Consider the following 18,955-nt stretch of genomic DNA (forward strand, 5'->3'; position numbering starts at 1 on the left):
GACACACTGAGATACTTGGCATATAAATTTTGGTGATTCATGGTAAAAAGCAGTGTGCACAGTTCTTTTAAACAAGATATATGAAGAAGAAAGTTGTTTGTCTTTGTAGCTCGCAGAAACTGGAGGAGAAGCCAAACTCTGTCCATGTATTAGATCCAGTATTGTGCAGTTTTTCCGTACTTTCCTGAGCGGACACTCTCTTTGAAGGCTTCATACTGGGAAAATAACTCAGCATACACAGTTGACTGGAGAATTTTATTAGCTGTATGGCTTGAAATTCCTTCGGTGAATTCCTTTATGTAAGACATGAGGTCTTTACTGAGTTTTGAATCCGTGTCCTGCTCAAATTTTGCAAGCAGAAGCCTCTCTAGAGCCTCCAAAACAGACACATGCACTCGTATAGCCCTGTTGTAGTTCTTTCCACTCATAACCCTATCCATAGAACCATGTGCACATAGCCCTGCTTCAGTCACAATTTCTTCAAAACCAGACTCACTTTGGAGCTTTCCCAGGGCACCAAGATATGAAATTATGGTGTGAAAGACACCCAGGTGAATAATGACTGTTTTGTAAAGCTGTGGGTTTTGCCAGACAATATCGTAAGCTTTCTTTGCTACAACAAGGTCAAATGTTACAAATGTATATGTGTTATATGCCCATTAATCATGCCTGAATTGTGCTAGTACAAAATTCCTCTTGTTTATTTATCACTGAAAGGAAGCAAATACACTGTAATATATATTTTTTTCATATTATAGAGAAAATGGCTATCAAAGATTTAAAAACCCTATATAGCTTTGTAAAATATTTTATGATATGAGGCAAAAAATAAGAAATGACAATAAAATTCCACTATTTATTGCATTTGAAGCAATTTTAGGGTGATAAACAATCATTTTATTCACAAAAATGAGTTCACGAAAAATTGCACCCGATGACCTTTCAAGGGCCATAACTCCTGTAAATGATACTTGAAAAAACTGTAACACCCGGATTAATTTGCGTTATATGTCCCTGAAGCATGCCTGAATTGTGCTAGTGCAAAATCCCTCTTGTTTATTCATCCTGAAGGGAAACAAGTACACTGTAATAGATTTTTTTTTCAAATTATAGAGAAAATGGCTATCAAAGATTTAAAAACGCTATATGGCTTTGTAAAATATTTTATGATATGAGGCAAAAAATGAGAAATGACAATAAAATTCCACTATTTATTGCATTTGAAGCAATTTTAGGGTGATAAACAATCATTTTATGCACAAAAATGAGTTCACGAAAAATTGCACCTAATGACCTTTCAAGGGCCGTAACTCTCGTAAATGACACTTGAAAAAACGGTAACACCCGGATTAATACTCAAGATATATTGCTGTTTCAGAAAAACCATGTGGCGAAAACTCCCCCGGGGGGGGGGGGGGAGGGTTTCGCCCACTGGCCCATGCACTATATATACATAGTGGCCAACTTTTCAAGGAGCAAAAACAGAACATCCCAATGAGACCCATCGCTTCAACTCAAAACAGCACAATATCATAACCATAATGGTTATTGGTTCATCATCTAGGCGCATATATGATAATTACATAAACCAGAGCTTAACTTTAAACTGTACATCACGAAATAATCCTACCAACAAATATTGTCCAGGAGATTACTGGAGTTTTACCTCTACTTTAGAAGCAGCTTTTGCCCTCTTCAGAAAATCTGACGTAAATTCAGTTTCATAGCAAGGGGTGGAGTTTGACTTTACAATAAGAAGGCTAGCAAAAGTATCTGTACTAGGGGATCCTCTGAAATCGGTTTTGTTCTTCCTCACTAGATTAAACACACATGCTCACATTCACAATTTGAGTGAGGAATGGACAGTAGTCCAAACATGAAGTGAACAAGCCTTTCAAACTTTGAACACCCCCAAAAGAATCAACAAATTTGCTTCGAGCAAACCACTGCTGAATCGAGGAAAGCTGAAGGATTTCCTGATCAAAGCTTTCAGTTCTATAGATATTGAATTCACACTCCAGTTTGTTCATGGTTGTATCAAAATTTTCTTCATCCTTTACAAGGACCAAAACACAAAACTTTCTAATAAATAAACCTTACTGAGCTGAATGAAACACAACTGTTCTTGGATACATCCCCCACCTCAGGATGTTTCAGGTGAATTTTTTTTGAAATCTTAAATAGCAGGTCAAATTGTAACACTTACAATTTTATCGTGGCAGTTGGCCACTATGTATATATATCTACAACAAGATCAAGATCTGTTACCAGCAATTTAACCCTCGAAGCGTCAATAGTACCCGGCCAAAATGTCGGGGCAATTTCATTGATTTTACCAAGGTTTAGAAAATAAGATGTAGTAGCTTTGTTTCCAAGAATAAGATTGTAAAAGTATATATTTTCTGAAAGAGGAATAAATTATGAATACTTATGACCATTTATAAACGACATTGTGACCTTGACCATCCTTTGAGATGACATTGACCTTGACCTTGACATTTATTTTTATCCGGCTTATTTACTTTGACCAGGGATAAGTCAGCTAAATTTTGCCTAAATTGAAATTCTGAAATACCCAAGTTGTAGCTCATCATTTCCTCTTTCAGACAATATATAACAATAGATACAAATATTCACTGCATCTGATCTACATCAACAATAAATGACCCAGTACTGGACAAAAAAAAACGTGTTGTTTTCCTTACCTTTATTTTTACTGAGAAAAGAGAGAGAGAGAGATCTCTATTTATCCACATAGCACAAAAAAAAAACCACACAAAAACACAAGAATTATAAACACAGAGTCACAGAGTCAAATAACTGTCCATTTGAAGGTCACAAGTGTTACTGTTAGGCCTACTCTGCCAAATAGGTTTCTATTAGCTAAAGTAGATCTTTTTCTAGATCTATGGAGGCCCGAAGGCCCTGGTTGTGGCTCAGAATCGGTCATTTCGAGATGCGGTAAACGTGTGAAAAGAACGCTGAAAATCACGGTTCAACGGTCTGTTGGCAAGAAGGAAACGAGAAAAAACGAAAGAAGACACATCAAGGACTTCACACAACAGAGTTCTTATGTGTGTCTAGAGTGCCGGTCGTTGTATAGTCACTTTAAACTAGGGCCGATTAGATCGGCCCGAACGTTATGGGGGCAGCCGAGCGGCCGATTAAATCGGCCCTTGACACTTCGAGGGTTAAACATCCTCTCCGACTTCTCTTGCTCAGCTGCTTACCCTAGATTGATCTGAACCGTTACAAATGATGTAGACTTATTTGCAAGTCTGATAACCCAATTTGTTGTTGTTATAAGCTCATTGTTGTAAAGAAATACTCTGAAACCAATGAAAAATATTATCCATTACAACTATGTTAAACTAAGCCCATAATCAGACCTGAAAATTTGTGCAACTTGGTTACAAGCAATGTCGATGACAATGATTATAATAATAATAGTAATCATGATTTTAATAATAATAATAGTAATCATTATTTTAATAATAATAATAATAATAATAATAATAATAGTAATAATAATAATAAAGAAAAAGCACCCGAACATATCAGCACTAAAGGTTTTCTCCTGCAAATCTTCATAACCTGAAAATTTGTAAACAGATAGTTTTCAATTATGATGCATATGGACTCATTTGAAAATTGTTTTAAAATTCTAAAACAAAAATTATAATTTTTGAGACCTCAAAACAAAAGTAACAGTAACAAGATTCAATGAAGACATAATGCAATTCAATAGTTAGTAGAGGAAGATATATTGCCTTAACCCGACCAACCATGACAATAAAACAAAGTCTAATGAATTTACTCTCACCAAACTTCTTAATAACATTTTCAGTTGGTTATGATATAGAAAATAAATTGTTATTTTGTTTTGTTTTTAAGGGTTTTACGGCGCTTGCAACACATTTAGGTTATATCAGCGCCAGTAAAAAGGAAGAAAATGGGATAGTAAAAAGTTCTAGAATTACAATTAAAGCACCCAAGAAAAAGTAAGACATAAGGGAACTGAGAACAAATAGGGATCAGATGTAGATTCCAAGAACACACCACCAATGTACTTAGTTTGAGATCGCCTACAAGTCTCATGCGGACACAAGCACAAAATACAACAAAGAGGAATACACTCAAATGCTTACATTATACATTGAAAATAAAAAATATAATAATACATAACAGAGATGATTTACATGGAAAAAAAAATATCATTTCCCAAAACAATAACTATGCATTTGACTGTTTCCCTCCAAGCTAGGACTCCGGCCAGGGCCAGGACAAAACCAAGTAATCTCATTCCAAGACAAAGACAGAAAGCATGTTGGAAAACAGGTATAAGGGGGATAGAAGACACAGTATGTACCCCCCTGCCCACTATGGGAGGTCAGGATAGAAAATAAATAAATAGCAAGAAAAGTATATGGTGGTACAAATAAACAACAGGACATACCATTTCCTTCTGTTAGCATTAGACCTCCATACAAATTTAAGGCTAGATAAGCATTCGTGTAGCCAAATACAACAATTATGAGGCCAATCAAAGTCACTAACTTCAAAACGACACTCAAAAGCTTGGCACATAGTGTTAGAGATTCCTGTAATGGACAAATATTGGATATATTCATTTTACAGTGATGAGACTTGGCAAAGCAAGGATTTTCTTCTCCTTTTTTTAGTTATGAGTCTGTCTGTGTATGTGTGTGTGTATGTTTTGTTGCGTATGTGAGTGTGTGTAAAAGAGAGAGTTTTTGTATGTGAGAGAGAGAGAGAGACAGAGAGAGAGAGAGAAAGGTTGGGGGGCGGGGAGTATTTAATTCATGTTTTATTTTTATTTTTTAGTTAAATGCATCTTTCATACACCAGTCTCAGCTGGTCCCACTGTTGCTTTTCCCATGTAACATACATTTGTGATAACAAAGATCCAGTTTAAGTTCACCTGACTTTGATCCTCAGCTTTCAGTCCCCTGGTTATCATCTGAGTGAAGAAGAGGTAAATGTTTTCTTCAATAGGTAAAAAGATAAAACGAGCCGCCATTGAACCAAGATTGTTGATTACGTCATAGACCCCTGAGGACATAAGAAAAACGACACAGTAGCATTTTTCCTATCCTTTTATTTATATTTGTTATTAACTATTAACTCTTTAGTTGCCAAGCATCCTGGCAGTAAAAGAAATCCCAGTTGCCAAGCCTTTTGGCCAAAATGGACGAAAATTGAGTGCTTTCAGAAAAAAAATCACTAAAAAAAAAGTAATCATCACACATACTTCATATTTTCATAGGTATATATGAATAGATGTGGGTACAGTTTGACGTAATGTGATATGCAAATTAGGTCACATGACCTTGGCGGCCATCTTGGATATCTAATTAATATTCATTTTTCATGTATTTCTGTGTTTATGGGCCTGTATCTCCACCATATATGAATAAAAATGTTTTTTTATTGTTGTATGTTATTGAGTAATGATTGAACAAAAAGTACAGAAAATATCATATTGATATCTCTTCATTCATTTACTGTGGGTTTTTTTCTTCTTTGTGTGGGGGGTGGGAGGGAGAAAAAATAAGTAACATATTTCCTCTCCCAAAACATCGGGGGAAAAAAGCTGAAAATACTTCACAGGCATAACCTTTTCTTCACTAAACCCTACATCCCTTGCTCCAGAATTGTTTTCAACCTCAATGAGCCATTCAGCTGGATTATGAGTCTCTTCATGTGTCAATACATTCCATATCCATTGGTTACCATCACCTCGAGCATTTGTGCCACGCCCCCTTCTGTTTACATCCTGTAAATTGGATTCAGTAGTCTGATGTCACGCGCCCGGCAACGGCGGCCATCTTGGTTCTAAACAAAGAAAATCATTACTTTTTATTCTTCATGCTGGCTAGAACTTTTCATTCCCTTTTCATATGCCTTGTGATCAGAATGTGTAAAAGTCAAAACATGAGCAAATTGATGGGGTTTTTTTTCCTCTGGACACGCGTTTAAGCTCGCCGGAGAAATATTTCATACGGCGTCCGCCATTGTTCAGAATCAGCGTGGGTGCGCAACCGGATGCGCGGGTTGACGGAGGTAGGAAACAATAACAAACCCACATGGTTGCCATTACCTCCACCATCATTCTCGCTCACGGTTTGTGGAAAGCACTTCATTACAGGCACGTAATAGTGAATCTAGTTTTTGTTTTGAACATTTCTATTATTATTCTTTGTAAATTGACCCATATTAAAAGAAACATACAAACAAAACAGGCATGACCAGTCACTAACAATGCCGTGTAGTGTGTAGACAGTAACACAGTACGGTGAACATGACTGACACTGGGATCGGAATGTCGGAACCCATGAGTCGTTCGCAACTCTGCCTCACGTATTCATTTAATCAGTCAATTTAATTTTTATTAAGCTTGCGTAAAACATACAAACAAAAAAGACATGACCAGTCACTAACAATGCAGTGTAGTGTGTAGACAGTAACACGGTACGGTGAACATGAATGACACTGGGATCGGAATGTCGGAACACAGTAGTCGTTCGCAACTCAGCCTCGCGTACTCATTTAATCAGTCAATTTAAATTTCATTTAGCTTGCCTATTCTTCAAGTTTATGATATATTCACTTTTTCTATTTAAAAAGGGTAATCCAAACAGACCATAAAAACGATTTTATAATAAGCCGACTTCAACTTCCATCACTTACGACACGAACTTATTTTGGGTGGGTTTTTTTAACAAAACCGTTTGACTCAAACTAAAGCTTCGGCATTGGATAAGGAGCGAGGTCCCTGTTGCCATCTTGCTTAGTTTATACAGAGACTGGGTTGCCAGCTTGGCTGTTCTTGATAAATAGTAGTAAATAGCACAACCTTGTGCAATGAGAGATAGAGAGAGAGAGATTTTGAACAAAAAACGAATATCTCTCTCTCTCTCTCTTACCCTCTCTCTCTCTCTCTTGCCCTCTCTCTCTCTCTCTCTCTCTCACTCTCTCTCTCTCTCTCTCTCTCTCTCTCTCTCTCTCTCTCTCTCTCCCTCTCTCTCTCTCTTCCTATTTCATCTGTCACACTGTTTGACAATCTTCTTCACCTGGCTCACTTGTACTTGTAATATCGGGTGTAAGGTAAAATTTTGAACAATTATTATTATTTATAAAATGCAGAAACTTTGCAAATAAACCGATAGACTAGATATTAATTCGATTCGAAAAGTGAAACACAAAAGGAGAATTTGCGAATACCCGGTCCAGACATAAGCGTCATGGTCTTATTTATAAAGTGCAGAATCTTTGCAAATAAACGGATAAAATAGAGATTAATTCGATTCGAAAAGTGGAACACAAAAGCAGAATTTGCGAATGCCCGGTCCAGACATAAGTGTTATGGTCTTATTTATAAAATCTAGAAACTTTGAAAATAAACGGACAAGATAGAGATTCATTCGATTCGAAAAGTGGAACACAAAAGCAGAATTTGCGAATGCCCGGTCCAGACATAAGCGTTATGGTCTTATTTATAAAGTGCAGAAACTTTGCAAATAAACGGATAAGATAGAGATTCATTCGATTCGAAAAGTGGAACACAAAGCAGAATTTGCGAATGCCCGGTCCAGACATAAGCGTTATGGTCTTATTTATAAAATGCAGAAACTTTGCAAATAAACGGATAAGATAGAGATTCATTCGATTCGAAAAGTGGAACACAAAAGCAGAATTTGCGAATGCCCGGTCCAGACATAAGCGCTATGGTCTTATTTATAAAGTGCAGAAACTTTGCAAATAAACGGATAAGATAGAGATTCATTCGATTCGAAAAGTGGAACACAAAAGCAGAATTTGCGAATGCCCGGTCCAGACATAAGCGCTATGGTCTTATTTATAAAGTGCAGAAACTTTGCAAATAAACGGATAAGATAGAGATTCATTCGATTCGAAAAGTGGAACACAAAAGCAGAATCTGCGAATGCCCGGTCCAGACATAAGCGTTATGGTCTTATTTATAAAGTGCAGAAACTTTGCAAATAAACGGATAGACTAGATGTTATTTCGATTCGAAAAGTGGAACACAAAAGGAAAATTTGCGAATACCCAGTCCAGACATAAGCGTCATAGTCCTATTTATAAAGTACAGAATCTTTGCAAATAGACGGATAAAATAGAGATTAATTCGATTCGAAAAGTGGAACACAAAAGCAGAATTTGCGAATGCCCGGTCCAGACATAAGCGCTATGGTCTTATTTATAAAGTGCAGAAACTTTGCAAATAAACGGATAAGATAGAGATTCATTCGATTCGAAAAGTGGAACACAAAAGCAGAATCTGCGAATGCCCGGTCCAGACATAAGCGTTATGGTCTTATTTATAAAGTGCAGAAACTTTGCAAATAAACGGATAGACTAGATGTTATTTCGATTCGAAAAGTGGAACACAAAAGGAAAATTTGCGAATACCCAGTCCAGACATAAGCGTCATAGTCCTATTTATAAAGTACAGAATCTTTGCAAATAGACGGATAAAATAGAGATTAATTCGATTCGAAAAGTGGAACACAAAAGCAGAATTTGCGAATGCCCGGTCCAGACATAAGCGCTATGGTCTTATTTATAAAGTGCAGAAACTTTGCAAATAAACGGATAAGATAGAGATTCATTCGATTCGAAAAGTGGAACACAAAAGCAGAATCTGCGAATGCCCGGTCCAGACATAAGCGTTATGGTCTTATTAATAAAATGCAGAAACTTTGCAAATAAACGGATAGACTAGATATTAATTCGATTCGAAAAGTGGAAACAAAAGCAGAATTTGCGAATGCCCGGTCCAGACATAAGCGCTATGGTCTTATTTATAAAGTGCAGAAACTTTGCAAATAAACGGAAAAAATAGAGATTAATTCTAATCGAACAGTGGAACACAAAGGCAGAATTTGCGAACAACCGGTCCAGACATAAGCGTTATGGTCTTATTTATAAAGTGCAGAAAATTTGCAAATAAACGGATAAGATAGAGATATATTCGATTCGAAAAGTGGAACACAAAAGCAGAATTTGTGAATACCCGGTCCAGGCATAAGCGTCATGGTCTTGTTTAAATGAAACAATGCCATTTAAAAAAATATATGGTCAATGAGTAATTAAGCTAAATATGCGGAGTTCAAATAGATAATTTGATCTGTGAATTATTTTTATAATTAGCTGTTTTTATTCTCCATCATTTAGGTTATGTGATTAAGTTTATAATTGAAATACAAACTTTATCTCACTTATCAATGTTTTGCAATAAAGGAGAGTGTGAGTGAACCTGAGCAAAGGAAATTATTTGAGAGAGTGATATTTATCATGCTTTTCAGTTTGTAGTTGAATTCTAGAATGGATTCTTTATAGTTCTCATTGATTGTATGTCAGTATGTCAGTCTTTAGGACACCGATTACCCTAATGCGGCCACAATTTACAATGTGACGGCCACAAGCCCGTTAAACACAGAGTGGGGTATTGTTGTTTGCAAGTAATGCTATGGTTTTAATAGGATATCTGTCTCCTATTAAAATACATTCCTGTGTTGGATTTTGGATTAAATTCATGTCTTCTTCGGATTTTGGGATATTTAATTTTCATGGATTGTGATTGTGATTTTCAAGACTATTAATGTAAGTAAATGCCCAAATAGATATTTTTATTCATTTATTCTTTATTTATTTTTTTTAGTTTTGTTTTGTTTTGAAGCATTTATTATAAGAAATATTGTACATATGCACTTATACACCAAAGACTATATCCTTTCAACTGCTTATTATTATTATTATTATTATTATTATTATTATTATTATTATTATTATTATTATTATTATTATTATTATTATTATTATTATTATTATTATTATTATTATTATTATTATTATTATTATTATTATTATTATTATATGATAATAATAATAATAATAATAATAATAATAATAATAATAATAATAATAATAATAATTAATAATAATAAGTGCATTGAGTGAAATCCCAATCATGGTTGCCCAAATAAAACTGGCGCTAGAATCCCGACTACCTGTCTAAACGAATGTTGTTTGTACGATACATACTAACTACACGTTCAATATCGGGGGCAGAAAATATACGTTTTGGTTTTATGAAATTAAAACAGTAGTCCCACATTGTTCTTTGATGTTATTTGTGGTTGCATTTGCTTTGAAACTTACACATTATATTGTGTTACATTGTTTACAAAATATTTCTGGTACTCGTATGCATGTGTAGTCAACGGACCACCGGTCAATCGTGTTCTTTATTATTTTATTATTAATTTTGGCTTGACATCTTACATATGTGAATTTGACAGGTTGTTATGGATGGTAATTATAACATTAAGTGATTTTTAAACATTTTTACGGCGTTTTAAATGTCTTTCTTGCATTCATTGCCGAGCACCTCCACTTTTCTGTTACTATTTTAACGATCAGCTGATTTTCTCTTGCCTCCCCTTTAATTTCGCGGACTTTTTTCAGAACGAGGCGTGGGAGTGGCTAATTGTTCCGATAGTTTAGAGCCAGTGTTACTAAGTTACCATGCGTCATTAGGAAGGAAGTGACGTTATGACTGTTGAAGACTATTGTCCCCACGACCCCCTGGAACATCACTAAAATCACTGTCTGACCCTCCCTCGTCACTCCTCGAACTAGATTCAATGTCCGTAATCTCCAATTCTGATAAAAATGTATCTCCTGAGTCACTATCATGTCTATACACATCAATCTCTTCATCTGATTCCCTAGTGGAATACAAACAAAGCCTTGGCAACGGAAAATTACGATAAAAACAATGTAAAAATCGAATTTAAATCATGAATGCACGAGAAAATGCTGTCAATAGCCGTCAGTGAGATGTATGGCAGTTCAGCAGTATAATTACTGCTCGCAGAATTAATTATTCGCCTCGATAATAGCGGTCATTGACTCGTCGCCGAAGAGCGACCGTGGCAACTCAGCGACCTTTATTTTTGGTCGCCGTGCGGCGACCGTGGCAACTAAAGAGTTAAATAAACCTGACTTGTGTGATTAACACATATACCCCAATAAATGCACACCCCTTCAGACTTCCAACCACCTTTTTACTGTTGTCATTTTTTGAAGTTTTGAACAAAAAGCTAGAAAAATGAAAATGAAACACATGAAACAAAATCATGTTTCAGTTGTTTAACTTTTACATGTAAACGCAACCTCTCTCCCCCTGGATTTTCAAGCACAGCGTGTGTTTATTTGGGCATAAACGGTAAAACCATAATAATAATAATTATTATTATTATTATTATTATTATTATTATTATATTATTATTATTATTATTATTATTATTATTATTATTATTATTATTATTATTATTATTATTATTATAGTAATAATAATAATACAGTGAAGAACATTTATCCTTTCACCCTAAAGAGGTTGATAGATTCTCCCAACCGACATCCTTAACAAAAGGAGATAACTCAGCAAATTCATCTATATAAGATTTTAATATTTTGTTGTTTTTTTTAATGTTCTTCACAACATAAAAAATTCTATTAATATTTGCAACCATAACCACAAAGCATTAAATAGCAGAAAATAATCAGTCGTGAAAATAAAAATAAATATGATACTAAGAATAGTAAATGTAACCGTCTTTAATAAAAATATATATATATAGTTTACCTTGGTCTCCAAAGCTGAGAACATCTAAAAATGTCATCACATATTTTTCCCCTGAAAAATACAATCAAATTGACATTGAAATGTTTTGGTCGCTCCAAATCTTTTCATACACTTAACTAACAGGACATTGCCCACAAATTCAAAGTTTCATATATATAGAAGAGAATATCATTTGGCAAAAATTTTAAAAATGTATTTATACTTCTCACACAATATATTTTATTTACCTTCAGTAAGGATTTGCTTCAAGAAAGATTGTTTGAAAAAACTCCATACAAGGCTTGCTAATTCCAAGTCGAGGAAAGACTGAATGAAACAAACAAAAAAAAACGAAAAGAAAAAAAAAGAAGCAAAATAAAAGGACATCCACTAATGGGATTTATTGCCAAGTTTGAATTAGTCAGTGGTATAAACTTCATAATAATAATAGTATAAACTTCACTTTCTAAAAAAAAGGTTGATGCAATTTCTATTTAAAATCAAATTATAAAAACTTATTCAATAATAAAAATGAACAGTTTGACTAAACATCTCACCTGTCCACAATGAACAATTGATATGTTATAATTTTTGTTCTTAAATAATAAAATTCTCCTTTCTCACCATCAGTTGTTTCTTTTTCTTTTGGGTCTAACTCGAGAAAAGATCAAGATGAAACCCAGATATCAGACACAAAGCCAAAAAGGATTAACCCATAGAGGCCCGGTGTTTACTAAAAAAAATTCCCCTGAGACCCAGTGTAAGGGGCATAACTCTTAACAAAAAAATACCAACACAAAGTTAAAAAATTATTAAACGAGAACCAAATGACATAAAATTATAATTTTAATTCCTTTTTATAGCCAGATAAATTTGCTTTCGAATGATATATAACATGACATGTTTTGATTTCAATAAATTGGGAAAAAAATATTTTAAAAAAAAACTCGTTCCCCGCACCCCCATTCCCGTCATTTTCGTCAATCTCGGACTCCGATTCAGTGTCCGAATCACCTTGATCGGGTGCTAACGCCTTGTCTTGTCCATCCCCACCATCGTTGACATCTTCTCTTTCTAGTTCGATATCGCTTTCATTTCCAAAATCCTCTTCATCGTCCACACCACTCTCCAAAACATCATTTCTAGCGCCACGCAACGTACGGGAATGCCATTTTTCTGAATTCGATTACTCACTTGTTATCAACGATATAAACGTGCGGTAAAAACGAAACGGAAATAGAACGATCGCATTACGTTTACGATGTTTCCGGTTTAGAATAAAACGAAGTGATTCGTTGCAATAACAAAGTAAACATGATCCGTTTTTTCTCGGGGGCCGCGGGCGATGACGGGCGATGCGGGCCTCAACAGTCGCGGGTGACTCCAGGGGAAGCGGGCCTCTATGGGTTAAATTTCTTGTTCAATAAAAAAAAAATTAAAAAATGAGATACTGACAGCCAGGCTCCAGCCTCGGTTGAAAACGCAAGGCCTTATTCACTCGGTCATCTCAGTGGCCAGTCAAAGAAAGAGGCAATATTGATCAAATAATGAGTAAGTGGACATAAAATGAAAAGTGCAATAGCTTTTAAACCTGATTTCAGAGATTTAATTTCATCCACGTACAATATAATGACAACAACAAAACCAGGCTTTAAATTAGATTACTGTAAGTTTCTGTAGCCAAAGTAAAAAGAGGGGATTATAGATGTGATAGAAAAAGAATTCTGCGGTCTTAAGATTTTCAGAATAAGTAGAAGTTTCCAGTAATTTGGTAATAAAGTTTTTGATAGACAAAGAAATTTCATAATCCTACTAGCAAATTAATTTTAATCTGCTGCCAATTTTTAACATATTACAAATTAGGGAGTCTGTTAAAAATCCCATTCCATGTCATCTCATGCCATCTTCTTCTTTTTCAAATAAATCCCACTGACTCAATCCGACTGGGTATTAATGTAGACGTGCAGATCCAAACAAAAAAGAAATACATTATGTACTTTCCTGATAGTTTCTAATGTGACGTTAACAATATTGCTAAAATGTGTGACACCAGCAGAGAAGTTTTTCCATAAGCGGAACTTATTTGGACAATATGAGGAAAGATAACTGTAAACTTTAGATGAAGGAATTTCAAAAATTTGATAACCCGACAGCTAGTTTGTTCTTCACTCGACTTCATTTGGTATTGATCTACTGATAAAGTTGGTTTTTACCCCTGGCCGAGTACTTCATGGTGAGGTCACCATCCTAACGGTTTATGTGTGCATCTGTTTTACCACTAATGAATGAGCAGTCATCTGTAACATGTGTCACTACAGTATGGCAGTGACCAATACAAATGGATTGACATAACTAAAGCAATCACTCCTCTCTGCCCCTCAAATTAATGCCAAAAAAAAAAAAAAAATTTAATTAAATAACAAAATAAAATAATAACAACAACAATCATAATAATAATAATCATCATCATCATCATAATAACAAATGTATAATCTAGCATGTAAATTCATTTGGTTCACCCCTACATAAAACTAGTTTGAGACAGCAGGTCACAAACTGAAAATCAAACCAAAGGTCAAAGGTTCCATTTCCCCTCATGCATAAGTATGTGGCTTTTGTTTTGCTATATAATGCATATTACTTTATCTTACCTATTAAGTCAATAAAGTAACCGTAAAATGTTTAATAAAACTATAAAGCTGACTTACATCGTCAATTACTTACTTTATCAGGGCATCTCTTGGGAAATATATCTCTGATTTTTGTGAGAGGGAAATTGTCATCTTTTTTCTGGACTGTTTCAATGTATCTTGCAAAGTAAAGATGATATGAGGCTGCATAGGCAATGCTGGATATGATCTGGTAAGAACAAGGAATATTTAATGAAAAAAAACTGACTAATATGTATGATACGCCCCAAAAAATTATATGCATAGGCGATAGATTCAAATATTTTAATCATAGATGAAAATGAATAGCTGACATAATACTAAAAGTTTCTGACAATAATTTTAAAAATCCTTAAAAGTTAAGTTTGTAAAAAAAAAAAAAGTAAGCTTTTATATAGTGCAATATCTACTAAAACATGCTCAACACACTTTACAAGGGATCCCTGGCCAACAGTAACAAGTCACATGCAGAACAAGACATGACGCCTGATAGGCGATATTACAATTTTTTCTGACAGAGACAATGTTGCTAACAACCAGATACTCATTTTACACCTGAGTACGGTGAGACTGTGAGTAAAGAGCCTTTTTCCAAGGACTATGCACCGAGCAAGACTCAAACCCAGGACCTCCAGAACCGAAAGCGTGTGTCATACCACAAGACTACATAGCTAGATATCATATCCAGACGTGAGATGGATTATAGATTATAAGCATCTAAATATGATGATATTTGTTAAATGACTAATCGAATGATATAAAATCATGAAACAAAATTAAGAAATCTGATTTTTTTCATCACCACAGTTTGCACAATGTTAACAATACACATAAAATTATTTCAATACATTATAAGTTTGACTTAAGTCATCAAGGTAATTTTGTCCAAAACCCAAATGTGTTTCATTAAATTTCATAAAACTATAATTTTTGTCCAGTCTCCTTTGCCAACAATATCGTTATGAGTTTTCTAGATAATCGAAATTGCAATATAAAATTGTTATAGTTACGTACCTTTTGTTTTTAACTACAATCTTTTTATCTTGGTATGTAATAAATACAGTATGAGTATATTGTAGATTTAATTCAAAACCCCCTTTATTGAACAGGTAAATATGATTGAAAAAGTCCATTTTGAAAAGAATAAGACACTGTAAAATATGATGATGATAATGATGAGGATGGTGCACATCATTACTTTAGTAGGTTAACCTTTTTTTGCCTATAAGAAATATTGATCAAGGTAATTTATATTATCATCCACCTTTCATTAAGATCATAAAAATATTATCTGTTAAACTAAAATACAGCCTATTTTCCGAAAAATACAATAATGACAAGATCATTTTTACCTGAGCTATACAGAAATTGATCAATCCACCAGACGGATAAAGAACCATCAAAATGACAGTAAGGATACATTTGGTTCCCTGTGATATCCCAAGAATTACCACCTGTTAGAGAAGAGAAGTCAGTTAAGAGAAGTTATTAAACTGAAATTGAAAAGCTATCAACATTCAAAAACACTCAACACAGTTGTATTTAGAGTAATATTTCAGAATATCTTGTTATGATTTTCAGAGGTGACACGTAGACAAGTGGCCAATAAATTTTACCATATACATTTTTTGATTTGTTGAAAGTACTTAACAATTGTCGCACCTATTCACACCCTGTGTAATCCTTTTTTAAATATTTTTTTTGGTGTATACAAACAATGCCATAGCACATTTGAACACCACACAGCATTCATAATTCATCATGTCTACGTACTAGCTTTATATTTAACATAAAGACAATGATATCTCATTGATGTTAATATTAAATAATCAGGGAAATGCCAAGTATCCACAGCTACAAATAAAATGTGTTATGTGTAACTCTCACATAAAGTATGAATGCAGGGGAATCATCCACTAAAAAATAAGCAGTACTTGAGGCGACATATGTGGAGTTATTTGGGTTTTCGTTATTTATCTGTATAATTTCTTCTCTCATTAATTACTCACTTAAATTGTACTATCAGTCGCTAAAGGAAATGCTATGTATAACAAAAACCAACAGCATTTCATCTCATTTTTTAAACATCCCATTATGCTTAATCTCAACCCTACTTTACCCTAATTCCATCTTACTATGCTTTGATTTTCACGTAGCTATCTAAAATCAAGATTCTGTTTATCCATTGTCCAGCTTTAAAACAGCAATAAAAGACAAGCAGCATTTTCTATGCTTTGCAGATATTGCCTGTGGCCTGTGAAAGAGAGTCTATAAAGCAATGATTCCTGGTGGTTTGATTCAACACACAGTTGTTGCACAGGCTTTGTAATAATCTGAGACTCATCATTATTTTTTTTTTAATGCAATACAGAGAGAGGGTTTCAGAACAAAATTTTTGTACATCCTTTAAAAAGTAAATCCTTCTTTCATCAGGTGCAATTATTTTGAAATAATTTTTATACGCATACATTCAATTTAAAGCAACACATAAAAGTTCAATTTTGATTTTCATCGACTCAAAAAAATGTATATTCAGCAATATTTTAGATCAAAATTCCGCTGAATAAAAAATACATGATGAAATGTTTGTTTATTCCAGTATTTGATGAACAGTCATTTAATACCTTTAATTTGACAAACATGAAGGACTGTCCGACAACAAAGAGAGGTTCTGCCAACATCTCGATGGTTGATGATAGTGCAAAACAAAACACACCCAAGGAATATCCACCAATGGTGGGTTGCTCCAGCATGTAAACCCATACTATACTCAATATTGTGGCACATATCACAGCCAATGGGACTCTGTAATACATTATTAATATGGGATAATATTCTCAAATGAATATAAAACTAGTAGTATAAAATTGCTACATAACTATTGCTAATATAATATAAGCAAAATCTTCGAATATAAAATAAATTATCTTCCAACTTTTATTATTTATTCAAATAAAAAAGCTACACAGCTAAAAATCATAAAAACATCAAATGTTTATATTACACTTCTCAGTTTACTTTGAGACAAATAAAAGGGAACTATTATTTTCATTACCTCATAATTCAATATTTTAACACGATGTTATCTACTGCCAAGGACTTTATTTCAAAAAGAAAAAAGAAAATATATTCTATGCCTTTCATTTACTTTTGAAGTTCTATCTAACTCATCACTTTCATGATTAAAAATGTTGTTTTGGTATTGGCATAATGCAAAACTCTAAAAGTATTCCTAGCCCCTTTCTTATGAACTACAAGTGAAACGTGATGAGAGACATTAAATTTATGCTCTCACAGCTTAAAAGAGAAAATTAGAAGAAACAAGTGATTTATTTTACTCATCAGTGAGATGCAACTCAAAAACAATGCATGCACAGAATTTCTATCTCTGTGTTGTTCCCCTGAAACAGTCCTTTAAAAGAAAATGAAACGGAAAAAAAAATGATAAAATTCTAATTAAAAAATTGATAAGTATAAATCAAAAGAGTAATGGTTGTAAAAATTAACATAATCTTTTACGTGCACCACAGGATATTAATGACATGGGTCCAGTTCCTTTTCTTCTCCCCTTTGCTGAGACAGGCCCTGTCAAAAGCTTCTTTTGCCAGGAATATTGTAGTGGAGTACAAAAGCGTCAACCTGGAGATAAAACCAGTGGTAATCAATTATTTTGATGGTAACTTCTTCTACTGTGCATAAATTGGATATTTTTATTGCTGGTTCTGTGGAAAGTGTCTCCTTCCTTCTCGAAAGTCCAACATGAACTGACAGCCATGTGATTCTTCATTTGTAACCCAATTCTGAATTGGTGTATGAGGTAGAGTTTAAGTAAATACATCATGTCATCACTTGTTTTAAGTTAACATCAACCACCATTTTCAGAAAGTGCTTAGGGCTTGGATAAGCACAAAATACATGTAATCTCTCAAGTAAACATCAAATCACATTTTCATAAATCAAATTGACGTTGTTGTGTAATAATACCCCCAACACACAATGGTGAATATTCCACAAGAGCTATAAATTGTGTTCCTTGGTTATTCTAACAAGCAATGGCTGTGAGCCAGCAAACTGTTTCAGAAGATTAATTTTACACTTGACATTGGAATTGTTTTTGATTTATAGATGTAAATATAAATAAGTATCAAAATGGGATTAGCCTAATTGATATCATTTTTTTCTTCTTACCTGACATTCACTACACCAAGAAGTTCTCTAGACACGTAACGAAGAATAAATCCATTAAGAGCAAAGGTTGTGATTCTCAAACTGAACTGAAAAATAAAATCAAGTAAGTTATTCATCATCATTAAAATTGTTTCCTCTGGTAGAGTCGGATGGCAAGGGAAGGAGGAGGGGGTGGGGGGAGTGAGAGGGGAAGAGGTGTTTATGAACCCTTGTCCATCAAACATTGATTGGGTAGCTAGATCTTGAATGTCTGGTAGAATATACTTATTGATGGACTAAAATCATATCCAAAAAGTATAAAGTAATTGTTCTGTGAGTTTAACACATCTGGATAAAATTAAAGGTCTTTGGGCTGAATGGCTCCAAACAATTCATTATTTACGCCATGACTTTGTTGTCAATGGTTCTCTGTATGTAAAGTACT

At 34.1% G+C, this 18,955-nt stretch overlaps 1 protein-coding gene across 1 annotated transcript in view; it reads right to left on the minus strand.

The window, feature by feature from the left end:
• LOC144972153 (man(5)GlcNAc(2)-PP-dolichol translocation protein RFT1-like) overlaps nt 1–18,955 on the minus strand; it is a 33,250-nt gene that overhangs the window by 9,923 nt on the left and 4,372 nt on the right. Inside the window, exons 3-11 of the mRNA XM_078913212.1 lie at nt 18,532–18,617; nt 17,863–17,982; nt 16,968–17,148; nt 15,696–15,797; nt 14,399–14,533; nt 11,923–12,001; nt 11,696–11,746; nt 4,943–5,073; nt 4,457–4,601 (exon numbers count right to left, since the gene is read on the minus strand). Of these exons, the coding sequence (XP_078769338.1) occupies nt 4,457–4,601; nt 4,943–5,073; nt 11,696–11,746; nt 11,923–12,001; nt 14,399–14,533; nt 15,696–15,797; nt 16,968–17,148; nt 17,863–17,982; nt 18,532–18,617 (1,030 nt within the window). The remainder of the gene's footprint in view (nt 1–4,456; nt 4,602–4,942; nt 5,074–11,695; nt 11,747–11,922; nt 12,002–14,398; nt 14,534–15,695; nt 15,798–16,967; nt 17,149–17,862; nt 17,983–18,531; nt 18,618–18,955) is intronic.

The sequence above is a fragment of the Berghia stephanieae genome, chromosome 1 (assembly GCF_034508935.2).
Source record: "Berghia stephanieae isolate SIO BIC M18660-M18661 chromosome 1, UCSD_Bste_1.3, whole genome shotgun sequence".
Lineage (NCBI taxonomy): Eukaryota > Metazoa > Mollusca > Gastropoda > Nudibranchia > Aeolidiidae > Berghia > Berghia stephanieae.